Source organism: Xenopus laevis, chromosome 2L (assembly GCF_017654675.1).
Source record: "Xenopus laevis strain J_2021 chromosome 2L, Xenopus_laevis_v10.1, whole genome shotgun sequence".
In the NCBI taxonomy this organism is placed as follows: Eukaryota; Metazoa; Chordata; class Amphibia; order Anura; family Pipidae; genus Xenopus; species Xenopus laevis.
In genome coordinates, this window is record NC_054373.1 from 48,267,437 (window position 1) to 48,287,960 (window position 20,524).

General features: G+C 40.0%; 1 protein-coding gene across 2 annotated transcripts in view; it reads left to right on the forward strand.

The window, feature by feature from the left end:
• The first annotated feature begins 4,178 nt into the window (after nucleotides 1-4,178).
• The window catches only part of LOC108708040 (small G protein signaling modulator 2), a 182,540-nt gene continuing 166,194 nt past the window's right edge, over nucleotides 4,179-20,524 (forward strand). For both annotated transcript variants that reach the window (XM_018246316.2, XM_041581838.1), the window contains exon 1: nucleotides 4,179-4,389. In XM_018246316.2, the coding sequence (XP_018101805.1) occupies nucleotides 4,333-4,389 (57 nt within the window). In that variant the 5' untranslated portion in view covers nucleotides 4,179-4,332. The remainder of the gene's footprint in view (nucleotides 4,390-20,524) is intronic.

Genomic DNA, 20,524 nt, shown 5'->3' on the forward strand with positions numbered 1-20,524 from the left:
AAAAAGTTTGAGGACCCCTGCATTAACCTGTGCTGCCTATTTCTACATGAGTGAACAGCCATTAGCTATTCTACACATCTCTGGGAGAGACATACCTTCTGTCTGTTTTTTAGTCCCTGTGACACAATATACACACACATAAAAACTATATAAACTTATTCATAATCATTTCTTTTGATTTGGTGTGAACACGAAGGCAACAGTGGAAAATAGGGATAAAGACTTTGTCATTTTTATTGGCAGCCCTATTTAATTACAGCACAGATTTTCTTGCCCCTCACTATGAGATCCCTAGTCCCTAACTAGATAAGTTCTGAAACCGTGAATATTTACTACTTTTGTTTAAGAAGAAAACAATCAGCTCCTAAAGGACGAGAAAAAAATAAAAAGGACTGGGGGGAAATAATATATGCACTCATTGCCATAACTTTCCATTGGTTTCTGCTTAAATCTAATAAGTAAAAGACAGAGGCACAGGACTCTAATAAAACTGCAATTTTAATAAAACAGTTCAAAATGCCTGGAGGCGGAGTAATTCTGAAAATGTACTTATTTCTGCTGCTATCAGATTTCAGATTTATTTGTGTTTCTCCAGTAAAGTTTGCTATTTCATTTCTCTACGTTATGTTGCCTTATTATAAAGAGGCCATAGAAAGCCACACATTTGACTAAATTTTGTTAAATATAGAGATAAACCATAGAGTTGCCTCTACTAGCCATCAGCCTATAGGGCAGAGCTCTTCTGTGTCTGGCAATTCACAAGTTCACAAGGGAGTTCAGTGTTTCCCTCACAACAAGCAAAGGTTTCTTCTATGGGGCACATAAACTTGGTCCCCCCAATACCACAAATTGTAAGTAGGAATCTACTTACAGGACAGATGTTTCCCTAAATTAGAAGCTTAAAGGAAAACTATACCCTCAAACAATGTTGGTCTCTATAAAAAGATATTGCATAAAACAGCTTATAAAACCCTGCTTCATGTAAATAAACCATTTTCATAATGATATACTTTTTATAGTATGTGCCAATAGAATAATGCCATTTAAAAAAATAAGGGCCGCTCCTTGGGATCGTGATTCACAGTGCACACAAACATACCAAACAAACCATACATGTTAGGTCACATGAGCCAGTCTTTTGCTTCAACACTTCTTCCTGTTACAGTTAGAGCTGTTGTATTTCTGGTCAGGTGATCTCTGAGAAAGCACACAGACCATCACAAAATGGGGGATCAAGGCAAGAGATATAAAAGGGCAATATTTACTTAAATATATATTCCAGTTTGGTAAGTTTTTTAATATGCCACTTAATATGATATAAACTATCTGTTGCTTTAATATTCATTTTGGGGTATAGTTTTCCTTTAAAGGGGTAGTTCACCTTTACGTTTACTTTTAGCATGTTATAGAATGGTCAGACCTTAGTAACTTTATTTGTTTTACAGTTTTTGTATTATTTACCTTCTTCTTTTGACTTTCCAGCTTTTAAATGGGGGGGGGTTACAAATGTATTATATTGTTACTTTTCATTATTTAGCTTTCTATTGCTTTATCTATTCATATTCCAATCTTCCATTCTGAACACTGCCTGGTTGCTAGGGTAATTTGGACTCTAGCAACCAGAAAGCTGTATAAATTCCAAAATGGAGACAAACTGCCTCAGGCAGAAGCAGCCCCTGAAATATACTGTACACTAAACCCTAAAAATGAATAGGGCTAAAAATGTCACATTTTATTTACTGAACTTATTGCACCAGCCTAAAGTTTCAGCTTGTCAATAGCAGCAATTATCCAGGACTTCAAACTTGTCACAGGGGGTCACCATCTAGGAAAGTGTCTGTGACACATACTCAGTGGGCTCTGAGCAGCTGTTGAGAAGCTGAGCTTAGGGTCCGTAGCAAATTATCAAGCAGAAAATGAGTTTAGTCTGTAATATATAAACTGATACTACAAGTCGGATTATTCAATTCTGATGCTAGTTGCACTGCCATGTAGTAATTATCTATATTAACTATTAATCAGCCGTGTAGTGTGACATTTCTATTCTATGTGTACTGTATATTGTGAGTGGGTCCCTAAGCTCAGTAAGTGACAGCAGCACAGAGCATGTGCAGTGAATCAGCAGAAAAGAAGATGGGGAGCTACTGGGGTATCTTTGAAGACACAGATCTTCCCTGCTAAAGGGCTGTGGTTGCCTTGGGCTGGTACAGAAGCCCAAAACATAATGTACAACATTTCTAACTACTTCTTTAGTTAAGCTTTAGTTCTCCTTTAATGCCTCCTTCAAACATGTGAATCTCCCTTCAAACACACAATTTAGAATTCAGCCCCCATTTCTCCTGGCTGTGATTCTCCCTAAGCTTTCCCCAATGGGAGTATTTATAATTAGGAATATTCTTGCAGAGAACTATTCAAATTATTACAGGTGGCAGGAAGAGGCATAAACCTTGGCAGCATCAGACAGAAGACAATGAACGGAGGTGTGGAGGGAAGACATATTACAGAAAGTTGGAGGGGAAACAGAACGATGCTGAACTTCTGTGGCGTGTAAGTCTCGCAAGAATTGTGTGACGTCACGTGGAAAGAGCCGAATACAGAAACATAAAAATAAAAGAAACTTTGGGGCAGATTTACAAAAGGGCGGAGTGGCCGTCACTAGCGAAAATTCACCAGAAATCCCATCCACAGAGACATTGCCACACGTAGAGGACAATTCGCTAGCGAAAGAGACCAACGCTAGCGCAGTTTCGCGCCCGATTGTTAGGCAAATTTGTAATAATAAGTGGCCACTTCAATCATTTGCACCATCACTAATAACGACGTCTACACGACATATCTGTACCCGCCCTATTCCAATTGAACATAGTGTCGCTAGATAGAAATGATCGTTACTAAAAGATCGCTATGAAATGCTCTCGCTGACAAATTAACTCTAGTGAAACTTTGCCAGCGTTTGGCTGCAAAGACCAGGGCTGGATTTACATAGCGGGTGCCCCTAGGCCCGCTGTAGTTCGTTGCCCCCGTCCCCTTTTATTCACGCAAATTTTCATCAGCGTGACCGGAGCAATGGTTATTGGCGCATGGGAAATGTAAAACATTATTGTATCTTCTGTGCATCCCCAGTGTTTCTGAAGCAATGTGGGTGTGGTTGGACAGCATGTCTCCCCTAAAATCCTGCCGCCCTAGGCCCGGGCCTCGGTGCAGGTCTGGACTAGGGTTGCCACCTTTTATAAAAATTTTTACCGGCTACCGGGGGCGGGGCCTCAAAGGGGCGGGACGTGATGTCAAAAGGGGTGGGGCCACGTCACAGACGCTAGAAGAGGCAAAAGAAAAGGTAAGTTTACAGGGGATTGGGGGCGGGCCGAGGGGGTCTTTTTAAGGGTATTACAAGTTTACCGGCAGTTACATTGCCGGCAAATTTGTAATACCGGCCCCGGCCTTGGCAGGTATTTTACCGGCTAGGCCGGTAAAATACCGGCTGGGTGGCAACCCTTGTCCGGACTGAGAATTAAAATAGGCCCTGGCATTTCAGGTACACAGAGGCCCAAAAAGCCTCCACCAGCCCACTAAATACTGACTTTCTATGGCATCTTATAGCAGCCCCTCTGGCATTTGCCAGAATTCACAGATTGCCAGTCCAGGCCTGCCTCGGTGGCCTTTCCACAAATCCGGGCCGGCAGAGACGCAACTTTGCATTTTAGTGAATTAGCCCAGTGGTAGTGCATTTGCGCCTGACCAAGTGGCTTGAAGTGTGGCGGAGCCTTCGCACGCGAAAATTCTCCCATTAGTGAAGCCTGCCCCATGTTTACTGCCAGATAGGACGTGGCTCCAAAATAAAAAGACAAAGGTGTGACTAGTATGTTTGGGGGGCGCTTTGGCTTTGCTATTATTTTGTTACACTGGAGAGTCAAAAGCTGCACACAATGATTTATGGGTGAATAAAGACACAGCACCGGGTGTATTGACACTATTAACACAATTTTTGCAGCCAACACAAGTTTTGCTTCACAATGGGCGACCCCGCCTTCCCATGCAGAGCTGTTACTATGGGAACTGCTGGGACGCGGTCAGTCCGGCTCCTCACGAAGAGCAGAAAACCCACTGAGGGGCGGAGCCCAGGGGGAGGGTCTGGAGAAGAAAAAGCGAGGAGGGGACTCGGGGCAGCCCGGGGGTGTGACGTCACAGCGAGTTCTAGATGGAATGACAGCGACAGCATCATCGGGACAAGCAGCGGCAGCAAGTGCAGAGCATCACCAGCTCCTATAGAGACAGGGCTGCCGGGAACAGCTTCATCTCTCTCCATCTCTGTGTCCCTGTACTACTCCCAGCACCATGAGCTGCTCAGATGATAGCGCCAAGGAGAAGCTGCTGTGGAACGTCAAGAAGGAGGTACACGTCACACATAGACATTTATATATATATATATATATATATATATTTGCACTCACACACAATTGTATATACAAATACACATCTATTTATCTACACACTCAGACAAACACACATAACACATCTATATACACATATACAGTATATACACACGTGCTATAAATTGCATTTTGTACTAGTGCCTTCCAGCCATCAGATGAGCCGCTAACCCTAACTCTGTGCTTATACCTGTGTGTGTGCAAACTGCCTGCCTCCAGCTGCTGTTCAACCACAACTCCCAGCATTTGCTGATAGCAGAAGCCTACCAGGGTGGGGGCTGAGAGTTATAGTTCTGCAACAGCTGTACACTATTAGACTATATATAGTATATATATATATATATATATTTATATATATATATATATATATATATATATATATATATATATATATATATATATATATATATAGACACTATTTTGGCATGGCTGGACTGAAGAATACACATGCTGATTGAATGCATGCTGATGGAGGGCAGTGCTCACTGTCTCTGTGCAGCAATAAGGTTTAATATGTGTATATAGAATTTCTCAGGGTTTGTGTGTCCATACCATACTGTAATAGATAGATGAGCCAGTAGTCCATTGGTTTCAGGGAACTGGGACTTCCATACAAAGGATGCTCACAATATAACTTGTCTTATCAAGGATAACCTTATATATATATATATATATATATATATAATAATATATATATATAATACACAAAAGCCATGAATATCTTGTAGATTATATCCTTATAAACAGTGAGTTCTGATGTCATCAGTTATAAACGGTGAGTTCTGATGTCATTTCTGTCACATTACTTCCTAAAACGTGTGTATTATAATAAATAAAGTACCCCAGTTGCAAAATATGAGGATATTAGAAGTTACCTTGGAGTTCCTTGACCTGTATAAAAACACTCAGCCTTTTTTTTATATGGTCATGTAACTCCTCGGTAACTTATAATATCCTTATATTTTACAAGAGGGGGTACTTTATTCACTATATGTTTGGAGCATGCGTCTCAGGGATAGGTACTAATGCTTTGGGCGTTTGGTTATGGTGATACTGTACATACAGACAGTGACCCTAGTGTATAGTGCAGCTGCATGACATGGAAATTAAACATGAACTGGCATTAACAAAAGGAGAAAAAGGGAAAACTGCCCTATTACCATCATCTGCTTGTAAGTTCGGGGTTAAATGTGTGGCATTTAAGAGTGGAATCGTGTTCACACGGGGGGTTTGTTGCTGGTGACATTTCGGTAGCTTTTGAATCCAGCGCAGGCATCAGTATGTTACAGTAACAGATGTTCGGATCAGGACACCACTGATTTCCGTCTGGCCGATTTGCCCAACTTTTTCTCAGTTCCAGTAAGCAGAGTGGGGAGTGGGTTCCATACTTTTTCAACAAAGGAGAATTACACTTACGTATAATGTACCAGATGTATCTTTGATGGGGGGGGGGACAAACAGAGGAAAATGGCTTGAGGTTCATAGAGTTGCATACATAGGTACATGAGGAAGAGTATGAGAAAGAGGTGCATCGCAAAGGTTGCAACACATGACACCTCTTCAGCTTTTTCTATGTGCAAGTGCGAAGTTTTGCAATTACCTTCGACCTGGACATAGTGGTAATTTCCTTATCCAAGCTGAATCAATAGTCACTACTGACTTGCCAATGCCGTTATTAACGCCGTGCTCCTGAAGTGACACCATTCCAACACAGAGTAGACAACATCTCTCCCTACTATACCTGCTATCCCACAGTCACACTCCCTTCCCAGAGACTATTATCCCCACTGTTACTATAGGCACATCTCTCCCTACTATACCTGCTATCAGGGCAGCCATCAGGGGGGGACAGAGGGGAGAGTTGTAGGGGGCCCCGAGGGTAAAGGGGGCCCGGCCACGCCACACTTACTTGATTAGCCGAGCCCCCCATCTTTCTGAGTTTGTGAAGGCATGGACGTTTAAGGGGCCCTGGCCACCAATTTTCTCATAATGTGGGTGGGGGGGGGCCCTGGCCACCAAATTTTTTTTCTCATGGGTCCTAGCCACCAATATTTTTTAATGGGGGGGCCCTGGCCATAAATGTTTTTTTTATGGGGGGCCCTGCCCACCAATATCTTTTTATTTTTTATTAACATGTGGGAACCCTAGCCACCAATATGTTTTTTGTTTTTTTTACTGTGTGGTGGGGGGTGGACATGTAGGTGGGGCTTGCGGTGGGTGCAGCCCAGGGGGCCCAGGAAATTTTGTTGTATGGGGCCCTGCGATTTCTGATGGCGGTCCTGCCTGCTATCCCACAGTCACACTCCCTTCCTAGAGACTATTATCCCACTGTTACTATAGGTACATCTCTCCCTACTATACCTGCTATCCCACGGTCACAGTCCATTCCCGGAGACTATTATCCCACTGTTACTATAGGCACCATCTCTGCCTACTATACCTGCTATCCCACAGTCCCTTCCCAGAGACTATTATCCACTGTTACTATAGGCATCATCTCTCCATACTATACCTGCTATCCCACAGTCAAACTCCCTTCCCAGAGACTATTATTCCCACTGTTACTATAGGCACCATCTCTCCCTACTATACCTGCTGTCCCACAGCCACAGTCCCTTCCCAGAGACTATTATACCCACTGCAACTATAGGTACCATTTCTCCCTACTATACCTACTCTCACAGCCACAGCCCCTTCCCAGAGGCTACTATCCCCCCTGCTACTATAGACACCATCTCTCCCTACAATACCTGCTATAACACAGACACAGTTCCTTCCCAGAGACTATTATCCCGCTGCTACTATAGACACCATCTCTCCCTACTATACCTGCTATAACACAGACACAGTTCATTCCCAGAGACTATTATCCCGCTGCTACTATAGACACCATCTCTCCCTATTATACCTACTATCCCACAGCCACAATCCCTTCTAAGAGACTATTATTCCACTGTTACTATTTGCACCATCTCTCCATACTATACCTGCTATCCCTCAGCCATACTCCCTTCCCAGTGGCTATTATACCCACTTCTACCAAGGCACCATCTCTCCATACTATATTTACTCTAACAGCCACAGTTACTTCCCAGAGGCTATTATTCCATTGCTACTATAGAGACAATCTCTTCCTACTATACCTGCTATCCCACAGTCCCTTCCCAGAGTCTATTATCCCACTGCTACTATAGGCACATCTCTCCCTACTATACCTGCTATCCCACAGTCACACTCCCTTCCCATAGACTATTATCCCACTGCTACTATAGGCACCATCTCTCCCTACTATACCTGCTATCCCACAGCCACAGTCCCTACCCAGAGCTATTATCCTCCCCTCTAAGAGGCCAGTTTTTGACGTGTTGTTGAGTTTTTACACACTTCTAATGTTGCACTTCAGAGCTGCATTATGTGCAGGGCTCACTGTAGTCACTTTGTTTGGCTCCTCTGTCTTCAGGATGCTGTGAAACACACACATATATACTGTATATAGAAAATTTTGTTTATTTAGATAAAACAATGTATTTAATTAGAAAATAATGTATACTTTTTGTAGATTAATTTAGGTCATAAAAAAACCATGAAATACAAATACATTGTAGAATTCTGGGCAATATATACAGGCAGCTGTTAACGTGTTCCTTTAAAATGATTTGTAATTGCAGTTCCTACAGTCGTCCATGTGGTGGGATATAGTTGCGCATTTTATTCGTTGTAATACCAAGATTTTTCCATTGACTCCTACAAGACAGTTCTATCCCAGCATGTGAGAGTTTCTGTGCTCACAAATTCTGCAATATGAAAAGAAGCACATCATTAAACATTGTGTGTCCCTCAACTGACTGAATGGGTGGTTTCCATAACTACAGTTTCCATTTCTCCCACAACCAAGGGGTAGGAACTAATTCCTAGAAGCTCTAATTGAATTTTACTGTATAGAGTTTAAAAGGGAACATGGAAATGAGCCTAAAATTGCTGACATGGGTTTGTGCCTAACATTTCATGTACACTGTATTGCTAGCTATAGACCATATGCCAGTGAGCTTTTTCTTCTGAGAAAATGTTCTCTCTGCTTCATTAATATAGGTCAATTGAATTCAGAAGGGTTCTCAAAAGAATTCAGCAATCCAATTTTCATTGGCATTTTTATCACAGTCCTGGCTCCTGACATTATTCACCCTACTGTTTGATACGTTATCTGAAAGGAAAGCAGCTTGTGAGCTGACATTACATATGCTCAAACGCACATACAGTACAAATGGAGCCGTCTGTGTTCACACTTGTGTTCTTCTTTATTTGGGCATATTTGTTTTATGGTATCTGGTACTACTACAGATCATGTAGTAGAGAACTGATAATTAACTAGGGAGAGCAGTTTCCTTGACCATATTTCAAGTTGTGGATATATGGGCCAGATGAATTTGACTAGCTGGCTCTATATATTTATGGGAAGTTTCTACTAATATCTGACCAAGTGACCCATGGAAAGTCCCCAGCCAGTATATGGTCAACTTCAGCCTTAGTTTGCTTAATAAAAACTGTTGCAAATGGCATCTGGCCAACACCTCGGTGCTTGTACAGTTGCTGGATTTTGAAACTGATGGGATCTGTGCTTTAAGAACATTCCCTACATGATATATTCTTTTTTACGTCAGCACAGTTTCCTGAATATCCATGTACAGTATTCAGGACCTTGGCTTGGTGGAACTGGGATGTTATTAGAATATTAGTTACGCCAGAGCTTTACATGGGGTTCCACAGTGAGTGTCTACATAACTGTGGATTGTATTTATTTAGGCTGCTGTATTTTATTCTCAGTTCTGTATTTCCCACGCCTAACTGATGAATAATTTATTAGGAATAGAAAGATCTTAAAAAGGCATTCTTGTATGTTGCAGACCTGTATTTAAATAGTTTTGGGGCGAGTTGCATTTGCATCCACTGGCTTCAGTTGAAGTCCAGTATGAGTCTCTTATGTGTGTACTAAAAGTTGCCGACTCTATTTAAGTACAGTAGTCTGTTTCAGAATGTGCTTATTCATGTACACTTGGAGCATTAATTTGGCTAGATTGTTACTGGACTAAAATAATGGTGTGTTGAAGCCCACTGGTGGGAGTATGCCCGCTGTAGCTTCAGATGAATCCAAAGTTCATGCAATAACCTGTTGCAAATAAATGGATAATACACAAAAAGTACACAAATACATATTCAGTTGGGAGAAAATATAAGTTTACGTATATAGTTATGTGAATTAACCTAGTCGGAGGAGAATGGTTGGGTTGGCCTTAGAAAGTCATGTTATGTTACTGACAATTTGTCTCTGCTATGTACAATATATAAGTTGCTGGCTGACCTTTACTGATTCTTCTGCAGCAGATATTACATGACAGTATTTATTCACGCTTCTTTTTTGAATTTGAAGGACATTCCAGTGCAGTTAAAGGCCTAACATGCTTGCTTAAAGTATGTGTGGCTTACACCTGCCCTTGAAAGCCCTGGGCAAATCCTGTTGCTATGTGAGGTCTTTTCTATCAGTTTTTAGGCCGCATTGCTGGTAGACCGCTTCCCTTGCATGTTTATAACACCACAGGAGAGTTATGGGAGTATATAATTAAGATTGTGGGCAGGGTTTTATTTTGATCTGGTGCTGCCCTAGGTACCAGTCCATGCACATGGCGTCACTTGCCATGTATCACTTACCCCACACCTCTGCTGGTGGATTTTGTGAGAAAGGCTGGGGAGGAGGCAAAAATGAAGGAGTCAGTAACTCCTTCATTGCAGTGGCGGAACTACCAGGGAGCAGGGGGTGCGATTGGGCCAGGGTCCGCACCCCTTGCGTACGGAGGGGGGTGGGGGGCCCGGCTGCACGTGCCACACCAGGGCCCATCCCCCTCTACAGGCCCGGATTTGTGGAAAGGCCACCTAGGCCTGGGCCTAGGGCGGCAGGATTTTAGGGGGGCGGCATGATGCCCAACCACACCCACATTGGTTCAAAAACACTGGGGATGCGCTGGTGATATAATCATCTATTAAATATACCGTGCTCCAATCCCCATTGCTCCTGTCCCCCTGGAGGGGACAGGGGTGCCAAAAGGCAGTGGGCCTAGGGGCGCCCACTATGTAAATCCGGCCCTGCCCCTCTAGTTACATTACTGCTTCATTATATCTAGTGATAACAAAGCAAGATGAAACACCTCTTAACCTATATATTAGAAAAAAGTAATGGGGAAAATAAAAAAGGGATGCACAGAATCCACTATTTGGGATTTGACTGAATTCCCGAATCCTTCATGAAAGATTCAGCCAAATAACGATCCGAATCCTAATTTGCATATGCAAGTTATTTACGGAAAAGGAAAAAGTGGAAAAATAATGTTTTACTTCCTTATTTTATGAAGAAAAGTCATGTGTTTTCCCTAGTTTACACATACAAATTAGGATTCAGATTGCGTTCTGCCAGGCACAAGGATTTGGCTGAATCGGAATCCTGCTGCAAAAATCCAAATCCTGGTCAAATGCCAAACGAATCCTGGATTCTGTGCATCCCTGAAATAAAATACTATTTTGAATAAATAAGTTCTGTAGTTAGCTGGTATGTTTTCCCCTTGATATAGATGTTTAGATTTAATGAATATGTTTTGCTATATTCTGTCTGTGTTGCCTTTAGTAATCTGTTTCAGATGGCACACACTCCAACAGCTCTGCACACACACAGCAAGCCATTCCTCTTCTGAGATATTTCTTTGGCAGTATTGCTTTAAACTCAAATCTGCTCTAATGTATAGGAAAAAAAACCATTACGGAATCATTCTTTTATGCTACAGAAAATCTGCCCCATGATCATTTGCATTTATATGACATCTGTCAGGCAAAAAATGATTACAGAGCACTTGTAAGGTTTCTAGAGTATTGGTCTCCATGACAGCCTCCAAAGGGCAAAAAGGAAACAGGAACAATGGCTGCTGCCTGAACCAACTCAACAATGACATCAGAAGAACTGCTCCATCTTCAGATAACAGGCTACGTGCCTTTCTTCTATGCGCAGATTTATTTTATTTATAGGAAATAATAGCTATGGAGCATGCAATCAAATTGTGTTTCCCCCCCTTAAAGGTGAACACCTATAAAATATACATGCTGTAGGACTGCAAATAGCCCATGACTTAATACTTTACTAGACATTTATGGAATTAATTGTACATGTCTACATTGAAATAGGGAATATGTTTACTTTTTTTGTAAATGGAGAAACAAAGCAATTTGTTAGTCACCCCATGTGGCTAAAATTGCCACCTTTATACCCTGGCCTTGGGTACTTTTCTCCATAGAGTTGTGCCACTCTTTTCTCCCTGCTCCCAGGTATACCTTGCATGTCTTGGATGGGAACATCTGCAGTGCAGAGGGTTTACAAAGGCTGGAACAATTTTTAAAGAAAGAGTAAGACAACCATGGTAAAAAAAAATAGCGATTTTACTTACTGGGTTGCCTAACAAATTGCCATTATCCAGTATGACTATGAAGATTTTCATTAATTTTAAAATTACTTATATTAGCCATTATCCAGTGGTTTTTTTTCTCCTTTAGGTCTTACCACTTGGTCAAGAGATTTTCTTTCAGTAGACCAGAAATTCAATTGTTGAGCCATGTGATATAAAAGGGTTAGCAAGTGCTATAGCAATAAACGCTACAAAAGCGTGCCTCTTAATGCTTATTTAAAAAGCATTCCCATCTACTGACTGCACTCTGCACTTAGCACTGGAAATTGCAGCGCTAGATGCCTAGCAAAATGTTAGTGGGCACAAGGGAGGACCATGACAATCATTTGCCTCAAGTGTTTAGCCCCCTTCACCAATTGTGTCACATTCTTGAATAGCGAATCCTACACTAAAATGTTTGTTGTTTTATTTGAAATCACTAAAAAAAATGTTACATTTTTTTTAAAAGGGATGTCAGTGGTTTTATAGTAACTGATACATTTAGGACTAGGAAAGTTATAATATGATAAAGCTGCATCTGAAAGGACAGTGTAACTCTGATCACTAGAACTTACTGCCAGGGCCGGATTTACATAGTGGGCGCCCCTAGGCCCACTGCTGTTTGTCGCCCCTGTTCCCTCCCCTTTATTGTGCAAATTTTGATCAGCAATGGGGCTTGGCACATGGGAAATTTAAAAAATTATTGTATCTCCAGCACATCCCCAGTGTTTTTCAACCAATGTGGGTGTAGTTGGGCATCATGCCACCCACCTAAAATCCTGCCGCCTTAGGCCCGGGTCTAGGTGGCCTTTCCACAAATCCGGGTCTGCTTACTGCAGTGCTTTGTGCCCCTGGTAAATAATCATTTTCATTCATGCAGCACCCAACAACCGGAGCCTATGTAATAGCCCAAGTCTTGCGCTTGCTTATTATTCTTGATTCCCTCAGCTTCAGTGATGACGTATGGGTCATATAGCATGCCAAAGGTTCAAAGATTCTCCAGTACCTGCTCATATTAGCTGCCTCTCCATTTCCTAGGTGATGGTAGGTTCCTAAGTCACCCTGTGAGCACTGAGTGGGTGGCCAGCATATTCCCTACAGCAGGCGGAATTATATTGCCCATGTGCAGCATTAACTTTAGGTAGTGCCAACAAATGAAGCCAAGATGATGGTCACAAGGTATATAGAACAAAGAGCTCTACACTTTTTCTACATTTTTCAAGATCTGAGACATAAAAATATAGTGGTTTAGGAGACCACGAGTTGGCCAATCTATAAGCATTAAACTAATTCTGTGAATTTCATTTTCATTCATTGTCTGCCCCTTTATGCATTGATGGATGACACTAGAAACAGCCAGGGCAGTATTCTGATCAGATTCCTGAAATACAGAACTTTATTGGGGCTTGTCAGGCTTTCTGATCAGCAGATGTAGAGCCAGTGAATCCATGAAAAAAACATTTTGGTGCACTATACTGATGTGCCCAAGTAAGGGTGAAACCATTCTGTTGTTATGGAATCTTAGGTGTGGAAATGGGCTTTCTTTAAGACTCAGCAGATGAGCTTCAGCTCAGTGGCGTAACTACCGGGGGAGCAGGGGGTGCAATTGCATCAGGGCCCGTCGGAAATAGCACTGCAGCGTGATGGTAAGGAAAAACTCCTTGTCTAGTGCATCTAGAGGGTTGGGGGCAGTGTCGGACTGGGATGCCAGGGGCCCACCAGAAAACCTTAGGCTGAGGGCCCACTTTCCCTCTCCTCACTTAACCTCTTTATTCTCCTAGTCTCTTTTCTCTACATACTATACTCTATTCTTCCATTATTAAGCCTCTTTGTTCTCATAAAGAAACTGGGAATGACCATGAAATAGGCCAAATGTTTAGAAGCAAGAGGCCCACTGACCACTGGGCCCACCGGGAGTTTTCCTGGTATCCTGGTGGGCCAGTCCAACACTGGTTGGGGGTGTGGACCAGGTACACATCCTATTAGTTACGTTACTGCTTCAGCTGTAGAGTATTCCATAAAAATGTACAATTTTTAGAAACATTCTAAGTTTCTTTCCCAGAATTCCTTCTGCTTTGCATATTAATGAAGTCATGAGTCTCCTCTTTTTTGTTGTGTAGAAACTAATCTTGAGTTTAAGGTCTTTGAAATTTAAACAGAACAAAACGACAGTGTAGGATGTGAAATAAAAGAATCAGTCACAGGTCTGTTGCAAGGCAAACTAACCAGTGGTTTCTAGCAGAATCACTGGTAAATGATCATAATAAGGGAAAGGCAGAAAAGCAATAAAGGGACAATCAAATAATGCATCCAAAACGTATTATGTCGCTGTATCTGGATAGCTGCTCAAGGAACCTCAAGGGTAACTTTAAGAAAAGCCCCTGTAGGCACAGCGGACACTGTTTTTCCTGGAATTACTGACTGTCCTCTCTTATTATTCCTTGTTACCTTTTACCCAAATGACTGTGACTATCATTATAGTTGGTTTAATGCATTGTTTTTAGCCAAGTCAATAAACATGTTTCAAACAGCATCCCTCCTAATAGAGAAGAGAAAATCATTGCTCATACATTTATTATTATTATTATTATTATTATTCTTTCTGTAAACCACTGGCTTTTATTAAATGTGTTAATGTGTAGAACTACTGGCAACATTAGGGACAAAGCAAGAAATGTTACCTAAGCCATACAGGACTGAAGGTAAAAATGCAAACTCCACTCTTAAACTTAACAGCTATTCCTTTGATGGAAAGCAAAGAAAGAAAAAGAGAGGCCACGTATTGTAGGTTTCATGATGCAGATATAGTTTGATTCCACTTGGTGATAGCCGTCTTGTATCGTGCTACACTATTCACTTACTGATCTATATACAAGATCTATCAGATATTACACAAATATGCACCAATATGAGTCCAACATCAAACCTACTCCCCTAACACAAATAATTATAACCAATTGTGTATCTATATATTATTTGTATAGTGCTGCTCATTATAGTACAATTACAATCCATTACTGCTATCATGTCAAGTCACTTACAGGCTAGGGATAAGCACTAAAAGCATCTGACAGTTTCCTAATGTAATTGAAAATCAGCTTGTGTTCATGTTAGTGTACTCATAAAACCCACAGTTTTGGGCAAGCTTAATATACTCTTTCTGAGCAGCGGGAAGGAGGAGAAAGATGTGAAGACATATAGATGTAATAGGGAAGCATCATTCCCTTGCCTGCAGTCCTAGCAAGAACATCAGCCATTATTTACTGTACATTTCTTTTTTTCAAGTTTTATGCTCTCCACTCTGCCGAGCTACTGATTTAGCATTCCAAGAGAGACATTTAAACAATTTAATTTTTATCTCAGATATAGGCATTTTTAGGCTTCTTGAATCGCTTGCTCACAAGTAAAATATATATCATGTGTTTTTTATATACTCAGCTGGCAATATATTTAAAAAAAATACTTTTCTCTTAAAAAAGAAGGTATTTGTACGGTTAGACAGTTCAAAAATGTTCTTTTTTTTCACACAAATACCAAATAGAGTACAAACCTCCAGATGTAATAAATTGAACTGTTTGCTCAGGCGCAGTAACCCATATAGGTGACTATTAAATGCTACCTGCTGATTGGTTGCTATGAGTTACTGCCCCTGGGAAATCTTAATGTCTTTTATTAAATAACCCCAAGAGTGCAATAGCATGCCCGTTACTGCTTGCTTCTGGGGTACAGTTACTTTCTACACCTAACACCATAATCTGGCAATAGGTAGAGAATGCAGCACAGACATGCATTAGGTTATGGGTAGGGTGCAGGAGTTTGGATACCTACAAAATATACCCCTGCCAAAATATATTGCTGCCGAATGCAGCCAGTGTCGGCTAATGTTTCCCTAAAATGTAAAAGGCACATTTAGGGGCTTATTTACTAAAATTCTTTTATTTTTATTTTATAATCATTATTTACTAAAAATATTTTATAAAAAAAAAAACCCATGACCAAACTTCCATGCTCAATTTTGCCTTATTTATTAATAAAATAACCCGAATTAATCGGATGCGGGAAAAACTCGATAAAATCAAGTAATAATCCGAATCGCCGAAAACCCCCAAAAAGTGGAACCTAGCGCAGACCACGGGACCTTCAAATTGAAGGTGCCTTTCCCATTGACTTATATAGGACATTGACAGGTCTGAGATGGTGGATTATCGGATTCTTTTTGCAGCATCAGGGTGTAATAAATCTCGAGAAATTTTATTTTTTTTCCCATGGAAAATTTGAGTTTTCCCCCCAAAAAGCCAAACAAGATAAATTGGAAGTTTAGTAAATAACCCCCTTAATGTGCCATTGTACATTGTAATTGCCATTGATTGCAGGATTACATTTTTCTCTTTTCTACAAAATGATACTACTAGGGATGCACCGAATCCAATATTCGGTTCAGGATTTGGCCAAGATTCTGCCTTTTTAAGCAGGATTCAGATTTGCCCGAATCCAAGTGTATAAATTCAATTAACATTTTAAATTTAAATTGCAAAAGTGATCAGAAGAGCACTGAGAGTAATTTTACAATAAGTTATACGTTGGGCATATTAGGGCAAATGTAAATTGTAAGAAATGAAATGGGGAGCAGTGAACACAGTATTACTAAGGCAAACACACTGCAAGTTTGTGTAGATTAAACTACTAATCACAGTAGAAGAAAAAGAAGACGTGAAATCAAAACACTGTTAGTCCATAAACACTCACTTCAAAGCAAACTAGTTCAGTGTGGCGCCATAGTATGATTGGCCAAACTGCCTTATATAAAACGTAACTTTTAATATAATTAGGCTAAAAAGAGAAGAGCGCCCACAGAAGACAAACCCACTGCTAGTAGCCCGTAAGGCTGCAGTGCAGGAACAATGTCCTTAAAAAACATTAGTTTAAAAACCAGCAAATGGTGGAAACGGTGGTATCTTAATCAGTCAACAAAAATACTTTGCCGGTAGTAGTATAAACCATTGGTTACAGTGCAAACACTACCCGCTCCCACCCTTCTATTTGTGCCCGAAGTTTGTCAGCAAGAACCTGCCTGTCTACATAGGGACAAAGTGGGAGCTAAGCTGCCACCGTCCACCTATGCCGCCCAACGCGTTTCGCTGACTTCTTCAGCTTCCTCAGGGGCATAAATCTTTTTAGCCTAGTTATATTAAAAGTTAAGTTTTATATATGGCAGTTTGGCCAATCATACTATATAGGCACCACACTGAACTAGTTTGTAAATTGTAGCAATTGAATTCTTAATGAATCAGATGCAAGTTGAGTGTAGGACTGGCCATATCGGGGATGACTTTGACGTAGTTGGCCAGCTTAAGGGCCAGGGCACATGATGCTATTTCGGGATATTATTCACCCAGCGACAAATCGCTTCTTGTTCGGGGCGACTAATCTCCCCGAACTGCCTTCTGGCCAGTTAGAATGTAAATTGCCAGAGGGATGGCTGTTGGAACGCTTCTGAAGTTGATCTTCGTGCAAAGCTGTACAGAGCAAATTCTTTACAGAGGAAATAGGAAGTAAAGTTTTGGTTGAAGAGATGGTGATGCCATATTTTGGCCTCTACATCTGGTAATTTTCATCTCCTAACCACACAGTTCCAGAACAGTTATGTGACTTAGAGGTCAGCAGGCAACCTAAACACATAAGATAACCAGGTGGCTTGCTGCATTTTTTAGTATGGATCTTTGAGGCAGTGCATAAGTTTTGCTGGGAAGATCCATAATAGCTAGCTAAAGAACAAGGTTATTCCTTGCATAGATACTTTCCATGGTTATCTTACCGCGGTTGCCAGCAGGTGCGAGGGCTGTATAGACGACGTGACAGGCAAAGCCGAAGCAAGCAGGATGAAGAACCGCATGAGGCTCCGGAGCCGTGGGTTGCCTACCCCTGATCTAATTGAAATCAGAATACCCAGGTTATGCTTTCAGTGCAATTGACATTAATTGCTTGTAAATTGCCTGGTTTAGATTAAATTGCTGTGAAAACCCATCCTCTGCAGTAGGCAAGAATAGGGATCATTTGTTTCTATAACTGGCAGTTGCTGGATATCTGGCAGCACTATCTATCTTCTCAGCATAAAGTGGCAACATAACCTATAGACTTACTCAGAACCTCATGGGGAGTTATAGTGTAGATATGTCCTTTTAAGGGTAGAACTACACAGACGTTTTGACATTCGATACCTTCCATTCTGACTCAACGCGAGGAAGCACAGCTGTCATGCCGAATCTAAGGTATGTAATAGGAATGTCGGACGTGACATGACACGACTGTCGGATGAAGACGCAACATGCATCGTTCGCATCCAACAGTCGAGTCGTGTTGGATGCACACTGCGACAACGTCCGACATTCCTATTACATACCTTAGATTCAGCACATCCGACGTGATGCCTGCGCTTCCTCACGTTGCGTCAGAACGTAAGGTATCGGATGCCCGCGAAGTAGCAAAGATTATTTAGTAATTACATAAAATAATTCTTGATGGCTTGAGTGGCTGGATAACATTTAGGGGGCTATTTATTAAACGTCGATTTTATTCTGGTCAAGTTTTTAAAGGGGAAACTCAAATTTTTCGAAAATAAAGTCGAGCTTTCACAGGCGAAAAAAGTTACACAACTTGAATTGACGCACAATTTTGTTTTTTCACACCAACTTTCTTTTATTAGAGTGAGTAAAAGTCGAGTAATAGGTACCATTCAGTTTGGTGCCAAAACTTCAAGGTTCTAAACTATTCTGCATTTCTTTTCTTATTGTATTGGTTGCACAAGGTTAATTCCTCTCGATGTATAATTAAATATCAACATGGCAGTGTAATAGAAACAGTTCAGTAAAATACAGTCAATCAAGCTGATTCATGATCTATAGCATAATAACAAAATCACATTTATTTAAATTTTAGCATTTCTAAACACATTGCTTGCAAATTTTCCTGGTTCTGTCTTTTCTGTAGAGGCAATGAACAAACAAAATAGATACAGCATAGATATTGTTTTCAGATATTGTAAATATTAATTGTAATTTTGTGCAATCATCAACTAATGGCACATGGCATGCAACAGAGAACATAATACTTATCAACATGTGATACTTTATGAATATATTTCCAACTACTGTACTGAAAATGAGATAAATGTATGTGCTGTGAAATTATTTAGCACCTTAACAATGAATTTTATATCTGCCTATAAATATGTTCCTCTTCATTTTGAGAAGCCTTATGATATTTGCATTCATTCATGTATTTCCATTTTATAAATCCATTTAACACAAAAGTCTGATCATCTCTGAAATAAGTAGCTGCTCTTAATAAGAGGAAAGATGCAGCCATGAATGCATGAAATAAATAAGCACTTCCTATACAATGTACATGTATGTCCAACAAATAAAATAAAATAAATTGCTGTAGAGGAAATTACAGATCTGAATGTACAGTTGGGAAACCCAGTTCTAACCTTTAGTTAAATTAATTTTAAGAAAATATATAGAGATAAATATATATATATATAGATGAAAAATTATATATATATATATAAATATATATATATATATAGATATATATAGATATATATATATATATATATATATATATATATATATAGATATATATATATATATATATATATATATATATATATATATATATATATATATATATACTGTATATATCTCCTTGAGAAAGGGTCAATCTTTGGATCAATAAACCTTTTTCTTTATTTTTGACTTTTTGGTGTCATTGTAAAAATCCTGTGAGCGTACCTCCCATCTGTCCCGTTTTCAGTGGGACAGTCCCGCTTTTGACAGCTCAACCCCCAGTCCCGTGTTTGTACTGAAAAGTCCCAACTGTCTCTGCACTGAACAGCCAGAAAAAGAAATAAAGTTTCTAATTTAATTGGCTTTTGTCAGAGATCCCAGAACAGCCACCAGGTGCAACTAAGATACTTTGTAACAATTTTGAGATAAGCAAATAAGTAATTGTAACAATTTAGATAAGGAGGTCCCTTGGAAAACATTAGACTCACATCTTAAAGGACAATTCACTTTCATTAGCAAAACTGTTATAACTGGGGGAAAAAACAGAAATATTTTCAAACTTCCATAACATAACATGGTAATTAGGGTTTTTTTTGTCCCTCTTTTTATTTCCAAAATGTTGGGAGGTATGCTGTGAGTGTTATCATTTTGGACAGTTTATTCTTTTTTTGTTGCATACTACTTTAAGGTGTGCAGCCTATACATTTTGTTATATATATATATATATATATATATATATATATATATATATATATATATACTGACCAAGTTTTTAAAAGTAATTAATTAATTTCTTCAAATTTACAGGTAAATAGGAATCTTTGTGTAGGCTGTGTCCATATGTTTAAATACAGGTATGAGCCCTGTTATCCAGAATGCTTAGGGGCTGGGGTTTTCCAGATTTGGGATCTTTCTGTAATTTGGATCACCATATCTTAAGTCTACAAAACAAAAATCATTTAAACAATTATAGGATTGTTTTGTCTCCAATAAGGATTAACTATAGGTTAGTTGGAATCAAGCAAAAATAACTATTTTATTATTACAGAGA